This window comes from Triticum urartu, chromosome 1 (assembly GCF_003073215.2).
Source record: "Triticum urartu cultivar G1812 chromosome 1, Tu2.1, whole genome shotgun sequence".
Lineage (NCBI taxonomy): Eukaryota > Viridiplantae > Streptophyta > Magnoliopsida > Poales > Poaceae > Triticum > Triticum urartu.
In genome coordinates this window covers 25,429,552-25,452,999 of record NC_053022.1, presented here as the reverse complement: position 1 = coordinate 25,452,999, position 23,448 = coordinate 25,429,552, and the positions used below count along the sequence as shown (strand labels likewise).

The following is a 23,448-nucleotide window of genomic DNA, read 5'->3' as shown; positions in this document are numbered from 1 at the left end:
ATGCATGGTGGCTTTGCCACAAATACGATGTCAACTACAAGATCATGCAATGGCAATATGACAAAAGTAAAGCATGTCATGATGATGATGATGATGATGATGGAAGTTGCATGGAAATATATCTCGGAATGGCTATGGAAATGCCATGATAGGTAGGTATGGTGGCTGTTTTGAGGAAGATATAGAGAGCTTTATGTGTGAAAGAGCGTATCATATCACGGGGTTTGGATGCACCGGCGAAGTTTGCACCAACTCTCAATGTGAGAAAGGGCAATGCATGGTACCGAAGAGGCTAGCAAATGGCGGAAAGGTAAAAGTGCGTACAATCCATGGACTCAACATTAGTCAAAAGAACTCATATACTTATTGCAAAAATTTAGAAGTCATCAAAAATCAAGTACTACGCGCATGCTCCTAGGGGGATAGATTGGTAGGAAAAGACCATCGCTCGTCCCCGACCGCCACTCATAAGGATGCACAAGCCAGGTACACTTCATGCTTCAAATTTGTTACACAACTTTAACCATACGTGCATGCTACGGGACTTGCTAACTTCAACACAAGTATTTCTCAAATTCACAACTACTCAACTAGCACGACTATGATATTATCACCTCCATATCTCAAAACATGTATCAAGCATCAAACTTATCTTAGTATTCAACCCACTAAAAAGAAAGTTTCACATATCTTGAATACCAAGTATATTAACATTAAGCAAATTACCATGCTATTAACGACTCTCAAAATAATCTAAGTGAAGCATGAGAGATCAAGTTTCTTTAAAACAAACCACCACCGTGCTCTAAAAGATCTAAGTGAAGCACTAGAGTAAAAATTATCACGCTCAAAAAGATATAAGTGAAGCACATAGAGTAAACTATCAAGCTCAAAAGATATAAGTGAAGCACATAGAGTATTCTAACAAATTTCAATTCATACATGGCTCTATCAAAAGGTGTGTACAGCAAGGATGATTGTGGTAGACTAACAAGCAAAGACACAAATAATACAAGACGCTCCAAGCAAAACACATATCATGTGGTGAATAAAAATATAGCTCCAAGTAAATTACCGATGGAAGTGGACGAAAGAGGGGATGCCTTCCGGGGCATCCCCATGCTTTGACTTTTTGGTGTCCTTGGATTATCTTGGGGGTGCCATGGGCATCCCCAAGCTTAGGCTTTTGCCACTCCTTGTTCCATAATCCATCAAAAGAATTCACCCAAAACTTGAAAACTTCACAACACAAAACTCAATAGAAATCTCGTGAGCTCCGTTAGAGAAAGAAAACAAAAGACTACTTTAAGGTACTGTAGTGAACTTGTTCTTTATTTGTATTGGTGTTAAACCTACTGTATTCCAACTTCTCTATGGTTTATAAACTATTTTACTAGCCATAGATTCATCAAAATAAGCAAACAACACACGCAAAACAGAATCTGTCAAAAACAGAACAGTCTGTAGTAATCTGTTACTAACGCAAACTTATGGAACCCAAAAAATTCTACCAAAATTAGACGACCTGGGCAATTTGTTTATTGATCAGCAGCAATTGGAATCACTATTGTATCACGTTCTGGTGATTTTTGACAATTCGGGCACTGAGCGCAAAGATTCTGGAAATTACAGCAAGATCAAATAACTATCTTCCAAGAAGATCTAATAGGTTTAACTTGGCACAAACACTAATTAAAAGATAAAACCACATATAAACAGAATCTAGATTGATTGTTTATTCCTAAACAAAACCAAAAACACAAAATAAAATTGGGTTGCCTCCCAACAAGCGCTATCATTTAACGCCCCTAGCTAGGCATAAAAGCAAGGATAGATCTAGGTATTGCCATCTTTGGTAGGCAATCCATAAGTGGCTCTCATGATAGATTCATATGGTAATTTTATTTTCTTTCTAGGGAAGTGTTCCATGCCCTTCTTTAAGGGAAATTGGAATTTAATATTCCCTTCCTTCATATCAATAATTGCACCAATCGTTCTAAGGAAAGGTCTACCAAGAATAATAGGACATGAAGGATTGCAATCTATATCAAGAACGATAAAATCTACGGGCACATAATTCCTATTTGCGACAATAAGAACATCATTAATTCTTCCCATAGGCTTTTTAATAGTGGAATCCGCAAGATGCAAGTTTAGAGAGCAATCATCAAAGTCACGGAAATCTAGCAAATCACACAAAGCTTTGGGGATAGTAGAGACACTAGCACCCAAATCACACAAAGCATGAAACTCATAATTTTTAATTTTAACCTTAATTGTAGGTTCCCACTCATCATGGAGTTTTCTAGGGATAGAAACTTTCAACTCAAGCTTTTCTTCATAAGATTGCATTAAGGCGTCAACAATGTGTTTGGTAAAGGCCTTATTTCGACTATAAGCATGAGGAGAATTTAACACGGATTGCAACAAGGAAATACAATCAGTTAAAGAGCAATTTTCATAGTTAAATTCCTTGAGATCCAAAATAGTGGGTTTAGCAATATCTAGATTTTTATTTCTTTCAATACCTTTTTTATCAATTTCATCATCAGGATCTAAAAACTCAGAATTCTTAGAACGCCTTCTAGGTAAGGGAAGATCATAATCAGATTCATCAAGATTCATATTGCAAAACAACGATTTAATAGGGGACACATCAATAACTTTTAGATCTTCATCTTGATTCTCATAGTTATTCGGTTTAGCGGCCATCTTATTGACTAAGGTGGCTTGCATATCCGAAATTTCAGCGGCCATTTTTTCAAGATGAGCAATTTGGGCTCTTACACCATCAAATTCTTTGGACATATCATCGAGCTCTTTATTCATATAACTCATAAAACTCTTTTGTTCCTTAAGCTCGTTTCTAAAGAAATTATTATGCTCAAATTGCAAGACCATAAACTTCCTGACATCGTTTTCGATATCTTCTAGCCTTTTAAGGTGAAGATCACCAAAATTAGGTAAGGCCATCGTGACGAACAAGCAAGCAAACTAACACACGAGCAAACAAAAGGCAAAGGGAAAAGGAGGAGGAGATTGGGAAAGAGAGGGCGAATAAAACGGCAAGGGTGAAGTGGGGGAGAGGAAAACGAGAGGCAAATGGCAAATAATGTAATGCGAGAGATAGAGATTGTGATGGGTACTTGGTATGTTGACTTTTGCGTAGGCTTCCCCGGCAACGGCGCCAGAAATGGCTCTTTGACGGGAGAGTAAATCTTGACTTGACTTGGCGTAGGCCTCCCCGGCAACGGCGCCAGAAATCCTTCTTGCTACGTCTCGAGCTAGCGTTGGTTTTCCCCGAAGAGGAGGGGGTGATGCAGCACAGTAGCGTGAGTATTTCCCTCAGTTTTTGAGAACCAAGGTATCAATCCAGTAGGAGGTCACGCGCAAGTCCCTCGTACCTGCACAAAACGGTAGCAACTCGCAACCAACGCTTAGGGGTTGTCAATCCCTTCACGGTCACTTACGAGAGTGAGATCTGATAGAGATAATATTTTTGGTATTTTTGGTATAAAGATGCAAAGTGAAAAGTAAAAGAAAAACAAGTAAAATAAATTAATGGAGATTGATATGATGAGAATAGACCCGGGGGCCATAGGTTTCACCAGTGGCTTCTCTCAAGAGCATAGATATTCTACGGTGGGTGAACAAATTACTGTTGAGCAATTGATAGAATTGAGCATAGTTATGAGGTTATCTAGGTATGATCATGTATATAGGCATCACGTCCGTGACAAGTAGACCGACTCCTGCCTGCATCTACTACTATTACTCCACTCATCGACCGCTATCCAGCATGCATCTAGAGTATTAAGTTAAAAACAGAGTAACGCCTTAAGCAAGATGACATGATGTAGAGGAATAAATTCATGCAATATGATAAATACCCCATCTTGTTATCCTCGATGGCAACAATACAATACGTGCCTTGCAACTCTTTCTGTCACTGAGTAAGGACACAACAAGATTGAACCCAAAGCTAAGCACTTCTCCCATTGCAAGAACTACCAATCTAGTTGGCCAAACCAAACGGATAATTCGAAGAGACTTGCAAAGATAACTCAATCATACATAAAAGAATTCAGAGAAGATTCAAATATTATTCATAGATAAGTTGGATCATAAACCCACAATTCATCGGTCTCAACAAACACACCGCAAAAAGAAGATTACATCGAATAGATCTCCACGAGAGAGGGGGAGAACATTGTATTGAGATCCAAAAAGAGAGAAGAAGCCATCTAGCTACTAGCTATGGACCCGAAGGTCTGAAGTAAACTACTCACACTTCATCGGAAGGGCTATGGTGTTGATGTAGAAGCCCTCCGTGATGGATGCCCTCTCCGGCGGAGCTCCGGAACAGGCCCCAAGATGGGATCTCGTGGATACAGGAAGTTGCGGTGGTGGAATTAGGTTTTTGGCTCCGGCTTTGGTCTAATGGGGGTACGTAGGTATATATAGGAGGAAGGAGCACGTCGGTGGAGCTCCGAGGGGCCCACGAGGCAGGGGGGCGCGCCCCAGGGGGGGGGGGCGCCCTCCACCCTCGTGACCTCCCCGGAAACTTCTTGGAGTAGGATCCAAGTCTCCTGGATCACGTTCGGTGAGAAGATCACGTTCCCGAAGGTTTCATTCCGTTTGGACTCCGTTTGATATTCTGTTTCCTCGAAATACTGAAATAGGCAAAAAACAACAATTCTGGGCTGGGCCTCCGGTTAATAGGTTAGTCCCAAAAATAATATAAAAGTGGAAAATAAAGCCCAATATAGTCCAAAACAGTAGATAAAGTAGCATGGAGCAATCAAAAATTATAGATACGTTGGAGACGTATCATCGAGTATGGAGCGATTATTGAGAGAAAGTCGAGCATAAAATTTTTGAATAATAATTTCTCTTGAGAGCTCATGATTGGGGCATGAATATAACATTGACTTAAGCCTCCCCCAAGCTTGAGCGATGCTTTCTCCTTCGCGAGGCCAAAAATTATATATATATAATTACGATCACGATGAACCAGATGCATAGGATAGAACTTATGATGAAATTCCAATTTCAATCGGTTGTAGTTCCATGATCCAATATCATCACATAGCCTAAACCATGTCAATGCCTTTCCCTTCAAATATAAAGGGAAGACCTTCTTCTTGAAAACATCCTCGGGCATACCTGCAAGCTTAAATAATCCACAAACTTCATCCGGTGCAAATCGGGATGCAATGTTCCATCTCTTGTAAAAGGATTAGATAGCAGTTTCTCTATCATACCCGAAGGAATTTCAAAGTAAACATTTTCAGTAGGTTCAGTAGGTTGAGGAGCAACTCTTTGCTCTACTGGTCGGGGTGAAGATACTCCAAACAAGCCCCTCAAAGGATTACTTTCCATAGTAACGAGTGACAGTAAATTTCAGCACACTATATAAATCTTTCCTTACCAAATTTCACTTACCAAAGGCGCTTCACTCACCGGCAACGGTGCCAGAAAAGAGTCTTGACTATAGGGGATCTATCATAGTCCTTTCAATAAGTAAGAGTGTCGAACCCAACGAGGAGCAGGAGGAAATGACAAGCGGTTTTCGGTAAGGTATTCTCTACAAGCACTGAAAATATCCGTAACACATAGTTTTGTGATAAGGTAATTTGTAACGGGTGACAAGTAACAAAAGTAAATAAGGTGCAGAAAGATGGCCCAATCCTTTTTGTAGCGAAGGACAAGCCTGGACAAACTCTTATATAAAGAAAAGCGCTCCCGAGGACACATGGGAATTATCGTCAAGCTAGTTTTCGTCACGCTCATATGATTCACGTTCGTTACTTTGATAATTTGATATGTGGGTGGATTGGTGCTTGGGTACTGCCCTTCCTTGGACAAGCATCCCACTTATGATTAACCCCTCTTGCAAGCATCTGCAACTACAAAAGAAGTATTAAGGTAAACCTAACCATAGCATGAAACATATGGATCCAAATTAGCCCCTTACGAAGCAACGCATAAACTAGGGTTTGAGCTTCTATCACTCTAGCAACCCATCATCTACTTATTACTTCCCAATGCCTTCCCCGAGGCCCAAACAATGGTGACGTGTCATGTAGTCGACGTTCACATGACACCACTAGAGGGAAGACAACATACATCTCATCAAAATATCGAACGAATACCAAATTCACATGACTACTTATAGCAAGACTTCTCCCATGTCCTCAGGAACAAACGTAACTACTCACAAATCATATTCATGTTCATAATCAGAGGGGTATTAATATGCATAAAGGATCTGAACATATGATCTTCCACCAAATAAACCAACTAGCATCAACTACAAGGAGTAATCAACACTACTAGCAACCCACAAGTACCAATCTGAGGTTTTGGGACAAAGATTGGATACAAGAGATGAACTAGGGTTTGAGATGGGATGGTGCTAGCAAAGATGTTGATGGAGATTGACCCCCTCCCGATGAGAGGATCGATGGTGATGACGATGGCGATGATTTCCCCCTCCCGGAGGGATGTTTCTCCGACAGAAAAGCTCTGCCGGAGCCCTAGATTGGTTCCGCCAAGGTTCCACCTTGTGGCAGGGGTGTTTCGTCCCAAGAGCTTGCTTATGATTTTTTCCAGGGTGAAAGACTTCATATAGCCAAATATGGGCACCGGAAGCCTGCCAGGGGGCCCACGATACAGGGGGCGCGGCCAGGGGGGTAGGGCGCGCCCCCACCCTCGTGGATGGTGGGTGGCCCCCCTCCGGTGCTTTCTTCGCCCAATATTTTTTATATATTCCAAAACTGACTTCCGTGGTGTTTCAGTACTTTTGGAGTTGTGCAAAATAGGTCTCTAATATTTGCTCCTTTTCCTGCCCAGAATTCCAGCTGCCGGCATTCTCCCTCTTCGTGCAAACCTTGTAAAATAAGAGAGAATAGGATAAGTATTGTGACATAATGTGTAATAACAACCCATAATGCAATAAATATCGATATAAAAGCATGATGCAAAATGGACGTATCACTTAGTTTTGGGTTCAATCTTGTGGTGTCCTCACCAGTGACAAAGTAGGGGTAGCGAGGCACGTATTTGTATTGTTGCCATCAAGGGTAAAAAGATGGGGTTTTCATCATATTGCTTGAGTTTATCCTTCTACATTATGTTGATAAGCCACAAGTATAGGGGATCGCAATAGTTTTCAAGGATAGAGTATTCAACCCAAATTTATTGATTCGACACAAGGGGAGCCAAAGAATATTCTCAAGTATTAGCAGCTGAGTTGTCAATTCGACCACACCTGAAAGACTTAATATCTGCAGCAAAATATTTAGTAGCAAAGTAGCATGGAAGTAATGATAACACGGTTTTGGTTCTTATACCGAAGGTAACGAATCCCACTGCTTTGTCTCAGTTTCGACCTATTAGTCTTTGCAATGTACTGTACAAAATAGCATCCAAGGTGGTCGCTAATAGGTTGAAGATTATATTACCTGATATTATTTCGGAAGAGCAGTCTGCATTTGTGCCAGGGAGGCAAATTACGGATAACATCATTTGTGCGTATGAATGTTTGCATTTTATGAAGCGGTCCAGGGCGAAGTCAAACAGTTTTTGTGCACTGAAGTTGGATATGATGAAGGCCTATGATAGGCTAGAATGGACATACTTGAGAGCTATCATGACTAAACTTGGTTTTGGAGAACAGTGGATAAACACAGTCATGGCTATGGTTTCATCTGTCTCTTTTTCAGTTCTTTTCAATGGTGAGAAGCTTGACCCTTTCAAACCAACCAGAGGAATCCGGCAGGGAGACCCAATCTCCCCCTACTTATTCTTGATTGCAGCAGAGGGCCTTTCGTGCCTCCTGAAATCCAGTTCTCAGTCATCACTAGCAGCTATCAAGGTGGCCCCCATGGCTCCAACCATTAACCACCTTCTATTTGCAGATGACAGCCTGTTGCTTTTCAAGGCGAGTGTGGAGGGAGCACTTGCAGTGTAAAACCTGCTAGAGAAATATTGTGACGCTTCGAGGCAAAGGATAAACCGTGATAAATCATCCATATTTTTCAGCAAGGGGTGTCCGGGCCCCACCAAAACAGAGGTGAAGGATTCTTTACAGGTCCAAAACGAGTCCTTGTCTGATCGGTATCTGGGAATGCCAACCGATGTGGGTCATTCAAAGAATGGAACGTTTAAATACCTGAGAGATAGAGTATGGGAAAAGATCAAAGGTTGGATGGAGAAGCTGCTGTCCTCGGCGGGCAAACAAGTTCTGATCAAGTCTGTGGCACAAGCGATACCTGTTTATTCCATGGCATGCTTCCGGCTGCTGCGGGGGCTTTGCGAGAACATCACATCGATCATAAGGCAATTCTGGTGGGGGAGTAAGCAGGGCAGAAGGAAGCCCGGTTGGGTGTCATGGAATGTTATGACTAGACCGAAACATATGGGTGGCCTAGGGTTCAGAGACATGGAAATATTTAACCTGGCACTTCTCGCATGGCAGGCTTGGCGCACAATGACTTCGGAATCCTCATTAAGCTCCAGGATCCTAAAATCAATTTACTTTCCAAACTGCTCATTGCCAGACGCAGAGCTGGGGTCTCATCCATCGCAGATTTGGAGGGCCATTGTGGATGGCCGGGACATTTTGGCACAAGGCATGATCAGGAGGATTGGAGACGGAGAAACCACAGACATTTGGGAACACAACTGGATACCGAGGGAGAGTTTCAAAAGACCTATAACATCTCTGGTGCAACATCCTCCTACTAGAGTGGCGCAACTCATCAGTGCATCTACTGCGTCTTGGAATGAAGGACTAGTTCGGTCTATCTTCACTCCGTTCGACTCTGAGGAAATCCTAAAGATACCACTTTGTACGCGCACAGTTTCAGACTTTTGGGCATGGCACGAGGAACCACATGGTATTTTCAGTGTTGGCTCGGCATACCGTATGATCTTGAGGACAAAAATCAATCGAGAGGCGTGGCTGCATGAAATGGAAGGATCGTCATATGTTCAGCATGAAAGCAAGAATTGGAGCAGCATCTGGCGAGTGGGTAATGGCAAAAACATTCAGATTACAAGAGACCAATGGATCCCAAGGAAAGAGGGATTGAAGGTGGCCTCTTTTATAAGGAGGTCTAGACTGAGGTGGGTAAATCAACTGATTGATACACAAAACAAAGAGTGGAATGTTGGACTAGTGAGGCAGATCTTCCATCCCTTTGATGCAGATGAGATATGCAAAATTAAAATCCCACGGATCGAAATGGAGGATTGCTATGCCTGGCACTACGAGAAGTCAGGTGCCTTCACAGTTAGAAGCGCCTACAAGCTCGCTGATTCTCTCAAGAGAAATAGAACGGAGATAGCAACAAGTTCCTCAAGAGATCCGGGTGACCGGAGCATATGGGATGCAATTTGGAAGGCAGATATACCGGAGAAGATAAAGGTATTCGGATGGAGAGTAGGCACAAATTCACTCGCTACCAAACACAATGCTTACAGAAGGACTCTAGCCGATGACAATGTATGTGAAATTTGCGGTACAGGTACGGAAGATGAGTACCATGCTGTTATCGCATGTACGAGGAGTGTTGCCCTCCGCCAATCCATGAGGACATACTGGGACATCCCTAGGGAATCTGTACTTACATACTCTGGTGGGGATTGGCTACAACTGATGCTACTGGGACAGCATAAGGAGATCAGAACTAAGTTGATGCTAATCATGTGGCAGTCCTGGAACCTAAGAAACAATGTGATCCATGGTGATGGGAAACAAACGGTGTCAGGTGCTGTCCAATACCTGCTCAGACTCCATGACGAGATCCGATTGGCTGCACGCGAACCGATGCACGAAGGTGAGAAGAATAAATAGTCTCTATTCCCGACCAAACCGAGCATAGTGACTATAACTGGACCTAGCCATTGGACTGCACCCCCAGCAGGCTGGGCAAAGTTAAACACAGATGCGGCTTTCCTGGAGGAAACAGGAGAAGCGTGGGGTGGAGCGGTTGCGAGAGACAACAAGGGCCATGTGTTTCTTTCTGTAGGTCGGCGACTTCCCAATTGCAGTTCGGCAGAAGAGGCAGAGGCTGCAGCGGCGGCATTGGGATTATCTGAATTTGCAAAGTATTACTTTGGAAATTTGATCCTTGAGATGGACAATACCGGAGTCGTTCGGGATCTGAAGGCGGAGGAGAAATGCAGATCCTCATGGCATGCATGGATTGCGGAAACTAAGGCCCTCCTCTTAAGCTACGCAAGTGTAGAGATCAACGCAGTCAGAAGGGAAAAGAACAGGCTCGCGCATGAGCTAGCCTCGAACGCACGTGTCTCAGGAGATTTTATGTTCCTTGCTGATGTACCAAATGACATGAGGGATGTAGTGAGGAACGAATATGCCCCCCCCATGGTGTAGGTTGTAGCCATGGTTCTCAAAAAAAAAAGCTCAGAATGTTCGTTTGGAGGTTAGCTAGACAATCTATGCCCTGCGGTGAGTTGTTGATGCATCGCCATATGTTGACAGAAGATACATGCAACCTCTGCGGGGGAAGAGACACATGGAAGCATGCGTTACTTACATGTCCGATGTCCAGCAGTGTTTGGGCGTTGGCCCCTGAACATCTGGTGCAACATCTTGTGGATCGCCAAGAGGAGAGCCCGAAGGACTGGCTATTTGTGCTACGTGATATACTGGGTAAGGAAGATTTTGTTCGGCTTGTGGTCACGCTTTGGGCAATTTGGGGAGCGAGAAGGAAAGCAATCCACGAGGCTATCTATCAGTCACCATTATCAATACACGGTTTCATCACACGATACTTGGCCGAGCTTCAAGTGTTGAATACAGTGTCGTCGAAGCCGGCGGTAGCGAAGGCCGCAAGATCTACGGTCTGGCAACCGCCGGTAGCGGACAGTGCAAAAGTAAATGTGGATGCTGCAGTACCCCATAGCAGAAGATACGGAGCAGTGGGTGCGATAAGCAGGAGCGCTGATGGATCATTCCTGGGAGCCTCAGCCCTAGTGTTCAGACATGTTTCAGAACCGGAGACATTGGAAGCATTGGCCATTCGGGAAGCCCTTGCTCTATCAGATGATTTATACTTGCGGAGGATCCATGTGGCGTCCGACTGCAAAGTGGTGGTTGAGGACATTACGAAGGAAAATGCATCTCGGTATGGAGCAATCATACATGAAATAATAGATCACTCGTCGTCTTTTGATTTTTGTAAGTTTAGCCATCAATTTAGGAGCTCAAATTATGAGGCTCACAATTTAGCGAAACATGCACTTTCTCTAGGGGTTGGCCGCCATGTTTGGTTAGGCCATCCCGGAGATCTTCCGTTCGTCCCTGTAAACATTGTGACGGTTTAATAAAAGTTTCGCGAGATTGTCTCAAAAAAAAGAAAAAAATAAACACACGGGCGTGAGGTATAGAACTCACAACATTCCATCTTGTAGCGGTCGACAACAACCAACTAAACTAGGCCTACTATGTTAGCTGGTAGCGGTTGGTTTTATTAGCAAATAGTACCACCTCGCCTTTTTAAAAGCACAGCCATCAATTTGTATACGTGTTCAAATTACCTATCATCAATCATCTTAATAAGCCAGCTCGGAAATTGATGATCAGAGGATTCGTAGAAATATTATGGGGCAATCGAATGGGGCAAAAAGAAATCAATACTATTGTGGGATAATTAAGGAACGGGATTCCTAATGCATGCTTGAGAAATATGGTGGGCAATTAAATGGGTAATTAAGAGGAACGAAGTCGTGGGAACAGAAACAAAAGTAGGCAGCGAATTGGATCTTTTCTATCATATTGTTTCTATCAAGTTTAAAGTGGGGAAAAGAAAAGAGACGTGAACTCTTTTTTAGTCGACTGGAGTTAGGAGTACATGTCAAAGAGGATGCATCTTTTCGGTCGATTCTTTTTGTCATCAAGTTATTAATTGGTTACGGAAGTGTAAAAAATTGGTCGCTCACAAACATTAAAACTTAATGCATGGCTGTTAAAATAAATAATTAACACATGCAGTTTCATTAATAAACAAATCAAAAAATGTACAGTGGATGAAAATAAATAACATGATTATTTTCACAAATATTAATGAGGTATAATGTGAATACGCACAATTTTCCTAGATCCACAATCCGTACACTTTCATATGCCCTATGTTTGAGCATGACTATAGCTTAAGAAGAAAAGTTAGTGCAAGTTTGGAAACTCCATCGTGTGGCAATTGCTTCACTTTACTTTGTTTCAGTCCGCAAATATTAATGGGGTAAAAAACCATTTTATTTTATAAGTACAAACACAATTAGTGCATGGCCAGTCACAAACAATAAAACTTTCTTTTGCAGGGTAACAAACATTAAGACTTAATGCATGATCGGTTAAATTAAATAATTAACAAATGCAGTTTGATTAATACAAAATAAAAAATGTATAGTGGATTAAGATAAATAACATGATTTTTCCCAGAGTAAATAGCAATAATATGACGGTGGGAAGGAGGATAGGCGGTGACATAGATGGGCGTCATGTTGAACAAAAGGACGTGGACCTATGGAGATCTTGAGACCATGCTTATTGAGATAGGGGCATGCGTACTTTTTCTCCCGTTGCAACGCACGGGCATTTTTTCTAGTATATTACAAATCTTGTATGCTTTATATGCCATTTCATATCATTTTTGTGGACAAACCTATTAACTTAGTGCCCAGTGTCAGTTCCTATTTTTTTTGTCTATTTCTTCGTTTCACGAACGAGGTCCAAACACGATGAAATTTTACGGTGTTTTTTTGACCAAAAGAGACACTAGGGGTGTGTTTGGTTTCTATCACGAAGCGGAATGTCACGGGTTGGTTCCATCCCGAGGGCCCGTTCTTGTGTTTAGATTGGCGAAGGAACCAGAACCCACTGATTCCAGAGAACGGCATATTCCCTGTTTATGCTGAACCTGGGCGTTCCTCCAAATCGGCCAGACCACGCGGAACGCCTCACTCGTGCCTCTCTCTCCCTTTCTCCCTGACTCACCCACCCGGCGCCCCGACCACGCGGAAGTGCAGCCTCGTCGGCGTCTCCCGCCCCTCGTCCTCCCCCACCCCCCACCTCGACCAAGGATCTGGCAGAAGAAGGAGGCGAGCACTCTGCTCCATGGCGGGAGATCCATCAGCGGAACGAGGCTGGGAGGCCACGCTGGCGCCGTACTCGCGCGTCACACTGGGAAACACCGCGCTGCCGCTCTTGACCTATGTTTTAAATAGCGGGCTATGGCATTTAGCGGCGACCCTTAAAAACAGCTATAGCTGGGCTATAGCGGCAAATTGTACGTGAAATCATTTAGCGGCAACACCCTCAAACAGCTATAGCGGGGCTATAGCCGGCTATTTAAAACTATGCTCTTGACGGACCAGAAGCTCCAAGCGCTGCCCCTAACGGGGTAGGCAATCCAAACGCCGTCGTTCGTGAGGAGGCACAAGTGTGTGTGTGGCGTGGTGATAGGAAGGCCGCCGCTGTTGATCTTCTGGATTGCACTGGTAGAAAAAGGGCATATAGTCCCGGTTCGTAAGGGTCTTTAGTCCCGGTTCCTGAGCCGGGACTAAAGTGTCGGTACTAATGCCCTGTACCTTTAGTCCCGGTTCAATCCAGAACCGGGACTGATGGGCCTCCACGTGGGCAGTGCGCAGAGCCCAGGCAGGAGACCCTTTGGTCCCGGTTGGTGGCACCAACCGGGACCAATAGGCATCCACGCGTCAGCATTTCTGTGGCTGGGGTTTTTGTTTTTTTTGAAAGGGGGGGGGTTTGGGGGTTTTGGGGGGTTAATTTAGGTGTTTCATATATTGTGTTAGCTAGTTATAATTAATAGAGAGAAGTGTCCTCTCTTACGTCCGTGCTTGGTCGACGCTACGTACTATACATACATATAGAGAGGACTAGACACGCTAGTTAGCTAGTAAGCAAACGAAGGAAACAGAAGATCGTCATGAACATATATGCATACAGAGAGAAGTGATATCGACCACCTCTCCTTCTCCAAGAGATTGGTCGAACAACAAGTTCTCGTATATCTATCCGACACTACCGGCTACATATATACAATAATTATCTCTTACAAATATAATCATACGGACTCATGGTCCACATAGTATTCTCCGTCTTCAGCGATCACTTGGTCAAGAAAGAATGCCGCCAATTCCTCTTGAATTGCTCGCATGCGAGCTGGTGCTAGGAGTTCATCCCGCTTCCGAAACATCTAATTTGAAGAAGGGGGTCAATACATATATATATGAATGAATGAAACTCAATACAAATGATGGTAATAAAATAAAATTGTGAATGTTGTTATTTACGTACTTCATATTGTTCGTCAGAGTACCCGCCCCGCTCACAGGTCGTGTGGCGGATGGACTCGCAGACGTAGTATCCACAGAAATCATTCCCTTTTTCCTGCCACAACCACTTTACAAGAAATATAGGTCAATCAAACTGATAAGCAAGAATGCTAAATGGTATTGATAAAACTAGCGCTTAAATCACTAGGAGATGCGCGGAACATGCTACTATAGTACTTACTTTCGGGTGTCTAAATTCCAGCTCCTTCGGCAGTCCCGAAACTTTTCTGATGAATTTTCTCCAAACCCTGCCGGACAAAGAAAACAATTACTTGATATCAGGAAATGAACAAAGTTGCTGATATGGTGGATAATGATCGATTTAACTTACTTCTTGAGGATTTCAGTCATGTCCGCATACTCCTGGGGATCTTTTCGTTTAGAGTCCAAGACGGTTACTACTCCCTGCTCAAGCCTAATCTCTAGGAGAATATAGTGGAAACTGCACACGCATGCATAACTCATCAATTACATTACTATAACCTGGACTAATATATAAGGAAAACCGAATATGCACAAGACAGTAACACTCACTTGAAGTTGTAAGGAAAGAGTATTATATCTTTGTTTTCATTTTTTTTGAATGATCGTAGCAAGTTGGCCTCGGTATCTTCGGGACGATGTTGAACCTCAGTTGCATCTATGAGATATGTGTTAACGAACCCAATATCACCGATTTGTCTTTTCTTCAATTCGGCGATCTTCATTCTGCATAATATAGTGAGGATAATTATAAATACATGCAATGAAAGAGATGAGCTATATAGAGAGACTTAATGACAGAAGTAGTGGGTGCTTTCAACTTCCCATCTTTCTTTCGGTTTTCACTGTGCCATCGCATCAACTTGGCATGCTCTTCGTTTTTGAACAGACGTTTCAACCGTGGTATTATAGGAGCATACCACATCACCTTCGCAGGAACCCTCTTCCTAGGAGGCTCGCCGTCAACATCACCAGGGTCATCTCGTCTGATCTTATACCGCAATGCACCGCATACCGGGCATGCGTTCAGATCCTTGTATGCACCGCGGTAGAGGATGCAGTCATTAGGGCATGCATGTATCTTCTCCACCTCCAATCCTAGAGGGCATACGACCTTCTTTGCTGCGTATGTACTGTCGGGCAATTCGTTATCCTTTGGAAGCTTCTTCTTCAATATTTTTAGTAGCTTCTCAAATCCTTTGTCAGCCACAGCATTCTCTGCCTTCCACTGCAGCAATTCCAGTACGGTACCGAGCTTTGTGTTGCCATCTTCGCAATTGGGGTATAACCCTTTTTTGTGATCCTCTAACATGCGATCGAACTTCAGCTTCTCCTTTTGACTAATGCATTGCGTCCTTGCATCGACAATGACCCGGCGGAGATCATCATCATCGGGCACATCGTCTGGTTCCTCTTGATCTTCAGCAGCTTCACCCGTTGCAGCATCATTGGGCACATCGTCTGGTTCCTCTTGATCTTCACCAGCTCCCCCCGTTGCAGCATCACCATATTCAGGGGGCACATAGTTGTCATCGTACTCTTCTTCTTCGCCGTCTTCCATCATAACCCCTATTTCTCCATGCCTCGTCCAAACATTATAGTGTGGCATGAAACTCTTGTAAAGCAGGTGGGAGTGAAGGATTTTTCGGTTAGAGTAAGACCTCGTATTCCCACATTCAGTGCATGGACAACATATAAAACCATTCTGCTTGTTTGCCTCAGCCGCATTGAGAAACTCATGCACGCCCTTAATGTACTCGCGGGTGTGTCTGTCACCGTACATCCATTGCCGGTTCATCTGCGTGCATTATATATAATTAAGTGTCCAAATTAATAGAAGTTCATCATCACATTAAAACCAAAGTGCATACATAGTTCTCATCTAACAACATATAGCTCTCCAGAGCATCTAATTAATTAAACCATACATTGAAACTATGTAAAACATTTCAATGCGAAAACAAATGCGATCATAATCGCAACCAAGGTAACAATTGATCCAACGGCATAATGATACCAAGCCTCGGTATGAATGGCATATTTTCTAATCTTTCTAATCTTCAAGCGCATTGCATCCATCTTGATCTTGTGATCATCGACGACATCCGCAACATGCAACTCCAATATCATCTTCTCCTCCTCAATTTTTTTTATTTTTTCCTTCAACAAATTGTTTTTTCTTCTTCAACTAAATTTAACCTCTCGACAATAGGGTCGGTTGGCATTTCCGATTCACATACATCCTAGATAAATAAAATCTATGTCACGTTGGTTGGCATAATTTTCATAAACAATAAATGAACCAATAGTTATAAAGATAATATACATACCACATCCGAATCATAGACAGGACGAGGGCCGACGGGGGCGGATACCAAAACCATCGCACTATATAAGATGCAATAATAAATGTAAGAAAATGATACAAGTATCTATCTAAACATACAAGTAAGAATATTTTTCCTTTCAGAAAGAAGATAAGAACAAGAGGCTCACCACGGTGGTGTCGGTGATGAGATCGGCGCGGGTGATCGACGGCAGTGAAGACGGGGACGGGGCATGACGGACCGCTAAATCTAGACAAATCTCGAGGAAAATGGAGCTTGGAGGTCGAGATTCAAGAGGAGAAAGCTTAAGTACTGTGGCTCGGGCATTCCAACGAACACCTCATGTGCATAGGAGGTGAGCTAGAGCACCACAAAGCCCTCTCCCCCTCGGCCAGAAAAAACAGAGCACTGTGCTCTGCTCTTGCGCGAGGGGGTATATATAAGCACCTCATTGGTCCCTGTTGGTGACATGAGCCGGGACTAAAGGGGAGCCTTTGGTCCCGGTTCAAGCCACCAACCGGGACCAATGGTGGTGGGCCAGGAGCGAGGCCCATTGGTCCCGGTTCATCCCACCAACCGGGACCAAAAGGTCCAGATGAACCGGGACCAATGGCCCACGTGGCCCGGCTGCCCCCCTGGGCTCACGAACCGGGACCAATGCCCACATTGGTCCCGGTTCTAGACTGAACCAGGACTAATGGGCTGACCCGGCCTGGACCAAAGCCCTGTTTTCTACTAGTGTTGGAGGAGCAAGGCTGCGGTCAAGACTGGACTAGCAAGCTACATTTTTTGCTTGTAGCAATCAGATCAGATGCAGACTTTGGTATTTGGGTAGTTCCTGATCTGGAATAGTACAGTTCAATATTTATCTGCTTTTGATTGAAATCCAATTCAGTTTATGGTGAGATGAATAAACCCATTTCATTCCATCTGACAAACCAAACATCAAAATGTAACCATTCCATTCCTTCGAATTATCACTACCAAACACAAAGACGGAACCGACCCATTCTAATGGAATGGAACCATAACATTCCATTCTACTTCGTTTCCGAACCAAACACTAAAAGCTTCGGGGAGAGACCAGAAAACTCCTGTGGGAGCGACAATCTCAAGGGGAACGCCCCTGGGGGCACCATCGGCACTTGTGGGGCACATGTGCCTCTGTTTGACCTAATCACTGGCTTATAAATTCCCTAAAATCCAGAAACCCCCAAAGTGAGACCCGAAACAATTTTATCGCCACTGCAAGCCTTCGTTCTTTCGTGAACCCATCTGGAGGCCTTTTCTGATACTCTGCCAGAGGGGGAAGCCATTGGGGAGGCAATCTTCATCGACCTTGCTGGCTCCATGATGATGTGTAAGTAGTTCCCACAGGACCAACAGGTCCATATTAGTAGCTAGATCTTTCTCTTTCTCTCTCTCTCTCTCTCATCTTCAATACAATGATTTCTTTGGAGATCTATTCGATGTAATTCTCGTAGTGTGTTTGTTGGAATTTGATTAATTGTGGGTTTATGATCAGTATCCATTGAAAGTATTTGAGTGTTTTCTAAGATTTATTTATGTGTGATTTTATAGCCTTGTATTTCTCTCCAATCTTTCTATCTTCTTCGGCCAATTAAATCGATTTACCTTAAGTGGGAGAGGTGCTTGGTAGTAGGCTCAATCTTGCGGTGTCCTTACTCTGTGACAGAAGGAGTTGCATGGCACGTATTTGTATTGTTGCTACTAAGGATAAAACAACGGGGTTCAAACATATTATTTGATATTATTTTGTCTACATTGTGTCATCATGCTTAAAGCATTACTCGGTTTGTCATGAACTTAATAATTTGAGATGCATGCTGGATAGGGGTCTTGGGGTGAAGTCATAGTAGTAGGCGTCAGTAAATTTAATGGTCTACTTATCATGAACGTAATGCCTATATATTGATCATGCCATGAATAAACATAATAACTATGTGTTATTCTGTCAATTGCCAAACAATAATTTGTCTACCCAACCTTTGCTATGCTCATGAGAGAGATGCCTCTAGTGAACCTATGGCCTCGGGTCCATCTTCCATATTTACTAAAACCCTAAAAAATGCTCATTGTTTTTATTTTGTTCTATTTATCTACCACTATCAGATTTAATCCTTGCAATTGGCGAGAACAAGGGGATTGACAACCCTCTAACCTTCGTTAGGTGCAAGCATTTGCTTTGTGTGTGTGTGTAGGTACCGCTTATCTTGTTTGTGTGGTGTCTCCTACTAGTTTGACAAATCTTGGTTCTTAACTGAGGGAAATAATATGTGCTACTATACTACATCACCCTTCCTCTTCGGGGAATCCCAACGCCTATCACAACAAGTAGCAGCTCAGCAATGTGCACCATCAATGATCTAATCTATTCAGTAATTTGTCGAAAAATCTAACTAAGAGTATGGAAAGCCATAAAACATATTGTCTTCATCAACTGTAAGAGCTAAACTTCCTTAATTAGGGCCTGAGTGGCTGCTTTGTGAAATGCATATTGGTCAATGTTATTACTTTTTGTGATAATCCACAAGTACAAGATATGTCATTCACGTAGGTCAATAGACAGTCGCTAATGAGAAGGGTGAGCAAATAAAGGAAGAAGCAAATAGGTTTGCACCTATACCTGGCCATGGGCAGCCCGGCTCGGATGGCCCGACCTGACCTTGCCCACGGGCCGGGCCTGGGCCTAGATTTTGAGCTGATGGTCGGGCCGGGTCAGGCTCAGACCCGACGTATTTGCAGTTTAAGGAAGAGTCCAGGCCTGAGGCCCGAGGCTCGACAGGCTTATTGCGTGATGGGTCGGGCTTGGGCCTGATTTTTAGGCCCGACGGCCAGGCGGGCCGGGATCGGGGCTAGGTTTTCTGCGTCGGGCTTTGGTAGGTCCGGCCCGACGGATGGCCAGGTTTACCCAAACCTAGAACCGTCCCATGTATACAATGCATGTTCATGAAAGCATAAGAGCATCTCCAATAGAAGTATATTTGGAGATGTAAAAGTAGTTCTTTTATAATTTACATCACCACAAAATGCTTTTTGCATCTTCAAAAAAGTTTCAACTGCAGCAAATGATGTATATTCGGTGATGGAAAACTACTACCACAACAGATGATGTATAATAATTGGTGATGTAAACAGTTCATACTGTTGAAACTAAACCTACTATGGAAACTGAACCACCGATCAAATGGACAATGCTCGTGCACGCCGCTCGCTGCCAAGGAAATCGAGTGCTCTTGATGCTGCCGCTCATCCTTGCCTCCTCCTCTGCTGCACACTGTTAGCTGTTGCCGCCGCTCCTCCTCTGCCCCAGCCACTCCTCCTCGCCTCCTCCTCTGCGGACGCCGCCGGCGGCGGCACAGCCAACACTTCTCCAACACTCCAGATCCCGTAAGTGTCGGCCTCTAGCGCCGCGAGCACAAAGTTGAAGACCTCCTGGAGGCCGACGACCCGGCGGCCGATAGCGTGCCGCGCCACCCGCACGGTCGGGTCGTGGCCTGGGATGGCGTCGAGTTAGAGCAGGATGGCCATGAGTGCCTCCAAGAAGCGCTCGCGCTCGTCATCGCGGAACACCTCATGGACCTCGACGGCCAGGACAACGCGAATCAAGGCGGTGTTGAGTCGGCGGAACCGGCGCTGGGGGAGTCGGGAGGCTGAATCTGGCGGTGGTGGGGTGCGGCAGGGTCCGGTTGGAGGGTGGCGTGGCGGCAGGCGGCGTGGAGGTGGTCGCACAGGGGGAGAAAAGGAGGGGAAGTGGCGGTTGGCGCGCGACTGCAGTTTTACATCACGAGGGAGATGGCGATGCAAATTTGCATATCTAAGTGTTGTATTTTACATCACTTGGAGTAGGTGATGTAAACTTTTTTTACATCTACATCATATGTTGGAGGTGCATTTTTAGGCCTCGAAGATGTAAAAACTCGTTAAGTTTACATCTAGATCTCCAAAGCTCTAAGAATGAGTGACTCGCCGTCAATAAATCGTATTTATTTTAATAAATATCCATTCTCATATCCACTCTACATCATATGTTGGAGATTTTTTTTAGCTTCAGAAATCTGCGCAGCAGAATGGGGCAAAAAATGTCTGCCGCCCAATTAAAATGTGCTCAGCAGAATTGTTCAGATGACAGACGAGTGTAGCTTCAGAGTTCAGAGCCTTGATAAACGTTCCGGCTCTAGGAATTGCACAAGGGAAGCGAAATCTGAAGATTGCACAACTTCAGTTCCGTCCGTCAGTTACATGTCAACTATGGTCTGTAAAAAAATTAGAGGAATTTGTGCTCATCGTGCCAGATTATGAATGGAGGGTCTCATTGGATCCCAAACAATCCATGAAACAAATTTAGTTCAGTTCCAAATCTGAATAAATCAACAGAGACGAATTCAGTTCAGAAACGCATAGTTGATACTAATTCATAAGTCAAGGGGAAGCAAGCGGCTTCCGCTTTGTTGGCGATTACATCAGGGGCGCAGGGACACAGAGTGAAACAGCGACTACATCTAACCAAACTGGAACCATCAGTACACCGCAGACACTACTAGGATCTAGGCCTTGGTGGCCTTCTTGGGGGACTTGGTGGCCTTCTTGGGCGACTTGGCGGCGGCCTTCTCGGCCTTCTCGGCGGCCTTCTTGGGGAGCAGCACCGGGTTGATGTTGGGGATCACGCCGCCGTGGGCGATGGTGACGCCGCTCAGCAGCCTCCCGAGCTCCTGGTCGTTGCGGATGGCCAGCAGCAGGTGCCTGGGCACGATCCTCGTCTTCTTGTTGTCCTTGGCGGCGTTCCCGGCCAGCTCCAGCACCTGCAGCACGAGTTTGTTAGCTCGTTCCACGCCGGAGAGAAGTTCATCGGAAGAGAGGGAGGGGGGAAAGATGGTGGTGCTTGCCTCGGCTGCGAGGTACTCGAGGACGGCGGCGAGGTAGACGGGGGCGCCGGAGCCGACGCGCTGGGCGTAGCGGCCCTTCTTGAGGTAGCGCCCGATGCGGCCGACGGGGAACTGGAGCCCGGCCTTGACGGACCGGGTCACCGACTTCTTCCTCGGCCCGCCGAACTTCTTCCCGGCCACCTTCTTCAGCTTGCTGGCGTCCATCGTCGCTTGCTTGCTCCTTGCAGGGATCCGGCGAGAGGTGGGTTCGGTGGCTCGGTGCAGACTGGTTGATGTGGTTTGAGTCTGGAGCGGCCGCGTTCGGGGTTTATATACCCCCGCGCGGGATGGAATGCGGGGGGCGATCCGCGTGACGTGCGGCGCGGGCCGTTGGATGGCGGGGAAGTGGACGGTGGATGTTTGCTCGCGGGGGGCGATCCGCGTGAAGAGGCCACGGGCCAATCAGGAGCGGGAGCGCAAGGCGTGAGGCCGTCTCGTTATCCGCGAGGCTCGGATAGAAATGGACGCCACGTCAAAATGCGTATGTGTGTGTGCTTTTAGACAACCTCTAACCCACACCCCATCTGGCTTGACAGCTCTTGCTCAAAATACCAATTATCACTTCCTTCTATCTTAAAAACGCCCTCCACCTCCCTCCTACATCGGTCTTTTTCCCTCGATCTGACCTGTTTTTATTTCCAGACTGGCTTCTGGCACCGAGACTTCAATCCCCCACCGAAAACCGCCGCCTGCCCCTCTCCCAATCTAGAAATAAGCTTTCGCGTCGTTTTATATATAAAGTAACACAATCAAACTGATACAAGTTGATTTTGCGCAATAAAAAAACTCATACAAGTTGATAAAGAGACTTTCTTACAAAGCAGATCAAAGTTAAAACAAGAGTACTACATCCATTCGGGTTTAAAAGTCCGTCGGGCCACGATTGCACGTCCATCATTCTAAGTTCGCTCATAATATGTTTCATGCTTTTAGACAACCTCTAATCCAGACCCATCTGGCTTGACATTGCCCAAAATACCAATTTTCTCCTCCCTCCTATCTTAAAAACGTCCTCCACCTCACTCCTCCATCGGTCTTTTTTCCCTCGATTTGACCGGTTTTTCTTTTCAAATAGGCTTCTACCACCGAGATTTCAATCCCCCACCAAAAACCGCCTGCCCCTTCGTGTCGCTTTATTTTTATTTATTTTTTGAGCAAAAGAGGGGGGGCTCCCCCTTTGATTTCATTAACGAAACCAACCACAGATCCAAGTTCTGACCAGTTAAACCCTAAATAGCTACTAGCATCCAAACTACCAGTCTTAAATTTTTTTTAAACGAGCAGCAACACAAGTTCTCCTAATATCTTCAAGGCCACAACCGGCTGATTATTACGAGGGTGCAGCCTCCAGCAGAGAAAGACAAAGGAAGAAACAGAGAAGCTCGCGCGTGCCGCGGGGGGGGGGGGGGGGGGGGGGGGTGACGGAGGATGATTCTGCTTCAGCTTGTCAGGTTTTTTTTCTAGAAAACAGCCCAATCAGGGGCGGATCTGGGCCCCAGGCCCCTAGGGCCCAGGCCCGGGGCGTGGCTTTTTTTAGTTATTACCTAGGTATGTTTTTGAATTGGGCCCGGGGCTTAGCGCAACTAACAGCCAAGGCCCAGCCCAACACACTCACCACAGGACTCCAACTCGCCCGATGGCCAGTTCGCAATTGCAGACCTAGCGAGTAGCAAGCAGCAGTCACGCACGCGCAGGCAGGTGAGTCCGCCGCCGCCGCCCGCCCCGTCGCCCCCCTCCCCCCGGCCTCCGCCACTCGCCCGCGCCACTCGCCCGTCCGGTTGTTGCTCCTGCTCCGCGCCTCCGCCGCC

The 23,448-nt window shown here is 45.0% G+C and overlaps 1 protein-coding gene across 1 annotated transcript; it reads right to left on the bottom strand.

Annotated features, from left to right (window-relative positions):
- Positions 1 to 21,104: 21,104 nt before the first annotated feature.
- LOC125544370 (histone H2A.2.2-like) lies at positions 21,105 to 21,886 on the bottom strand. Its single transcript, XM_048708073.1, has 2 exons — positions 21,602 to 21,886; positions 21,105 to 21,517 (listed from the first exon to the last, which is right to left on the bottom strand). The coding sequence occupies exons 1-2, from the start codon at positions 21,803 to 21,805 to the stop codon at positions 21,263 to 21,265; spliced, it is 459 nt and encodes a 152-aa protein (XP_048564030.1). The 5' UTR covers positions 21,806 to 21,886; the 3' UTR covers positions 21,105 to 21,262.
- Between the last annotated feature and the right edge of the window lie 1,562 nt (positions 21,887 to 23,448).

What these genes read in the sequence shown, in the direction of transcription:
- LOC125544370 (XM_048708073.1), bottom strand. Translation starts at nt 21,805, where the DNA reads ATGGACGCCAGCAAGCTGAAGAAGGTGGCCGGGAAGAAGTTCGGCGGG. An exon ending in TCGAGTACCTCGCAGCCGAG is followed by an intron (nt 21,518 to 21,601) that starts GCAAGCACCACC and finishes CTCGTGCTGCAG; the next exon opens with GTGCTGGAGCTGGCCGGGAA.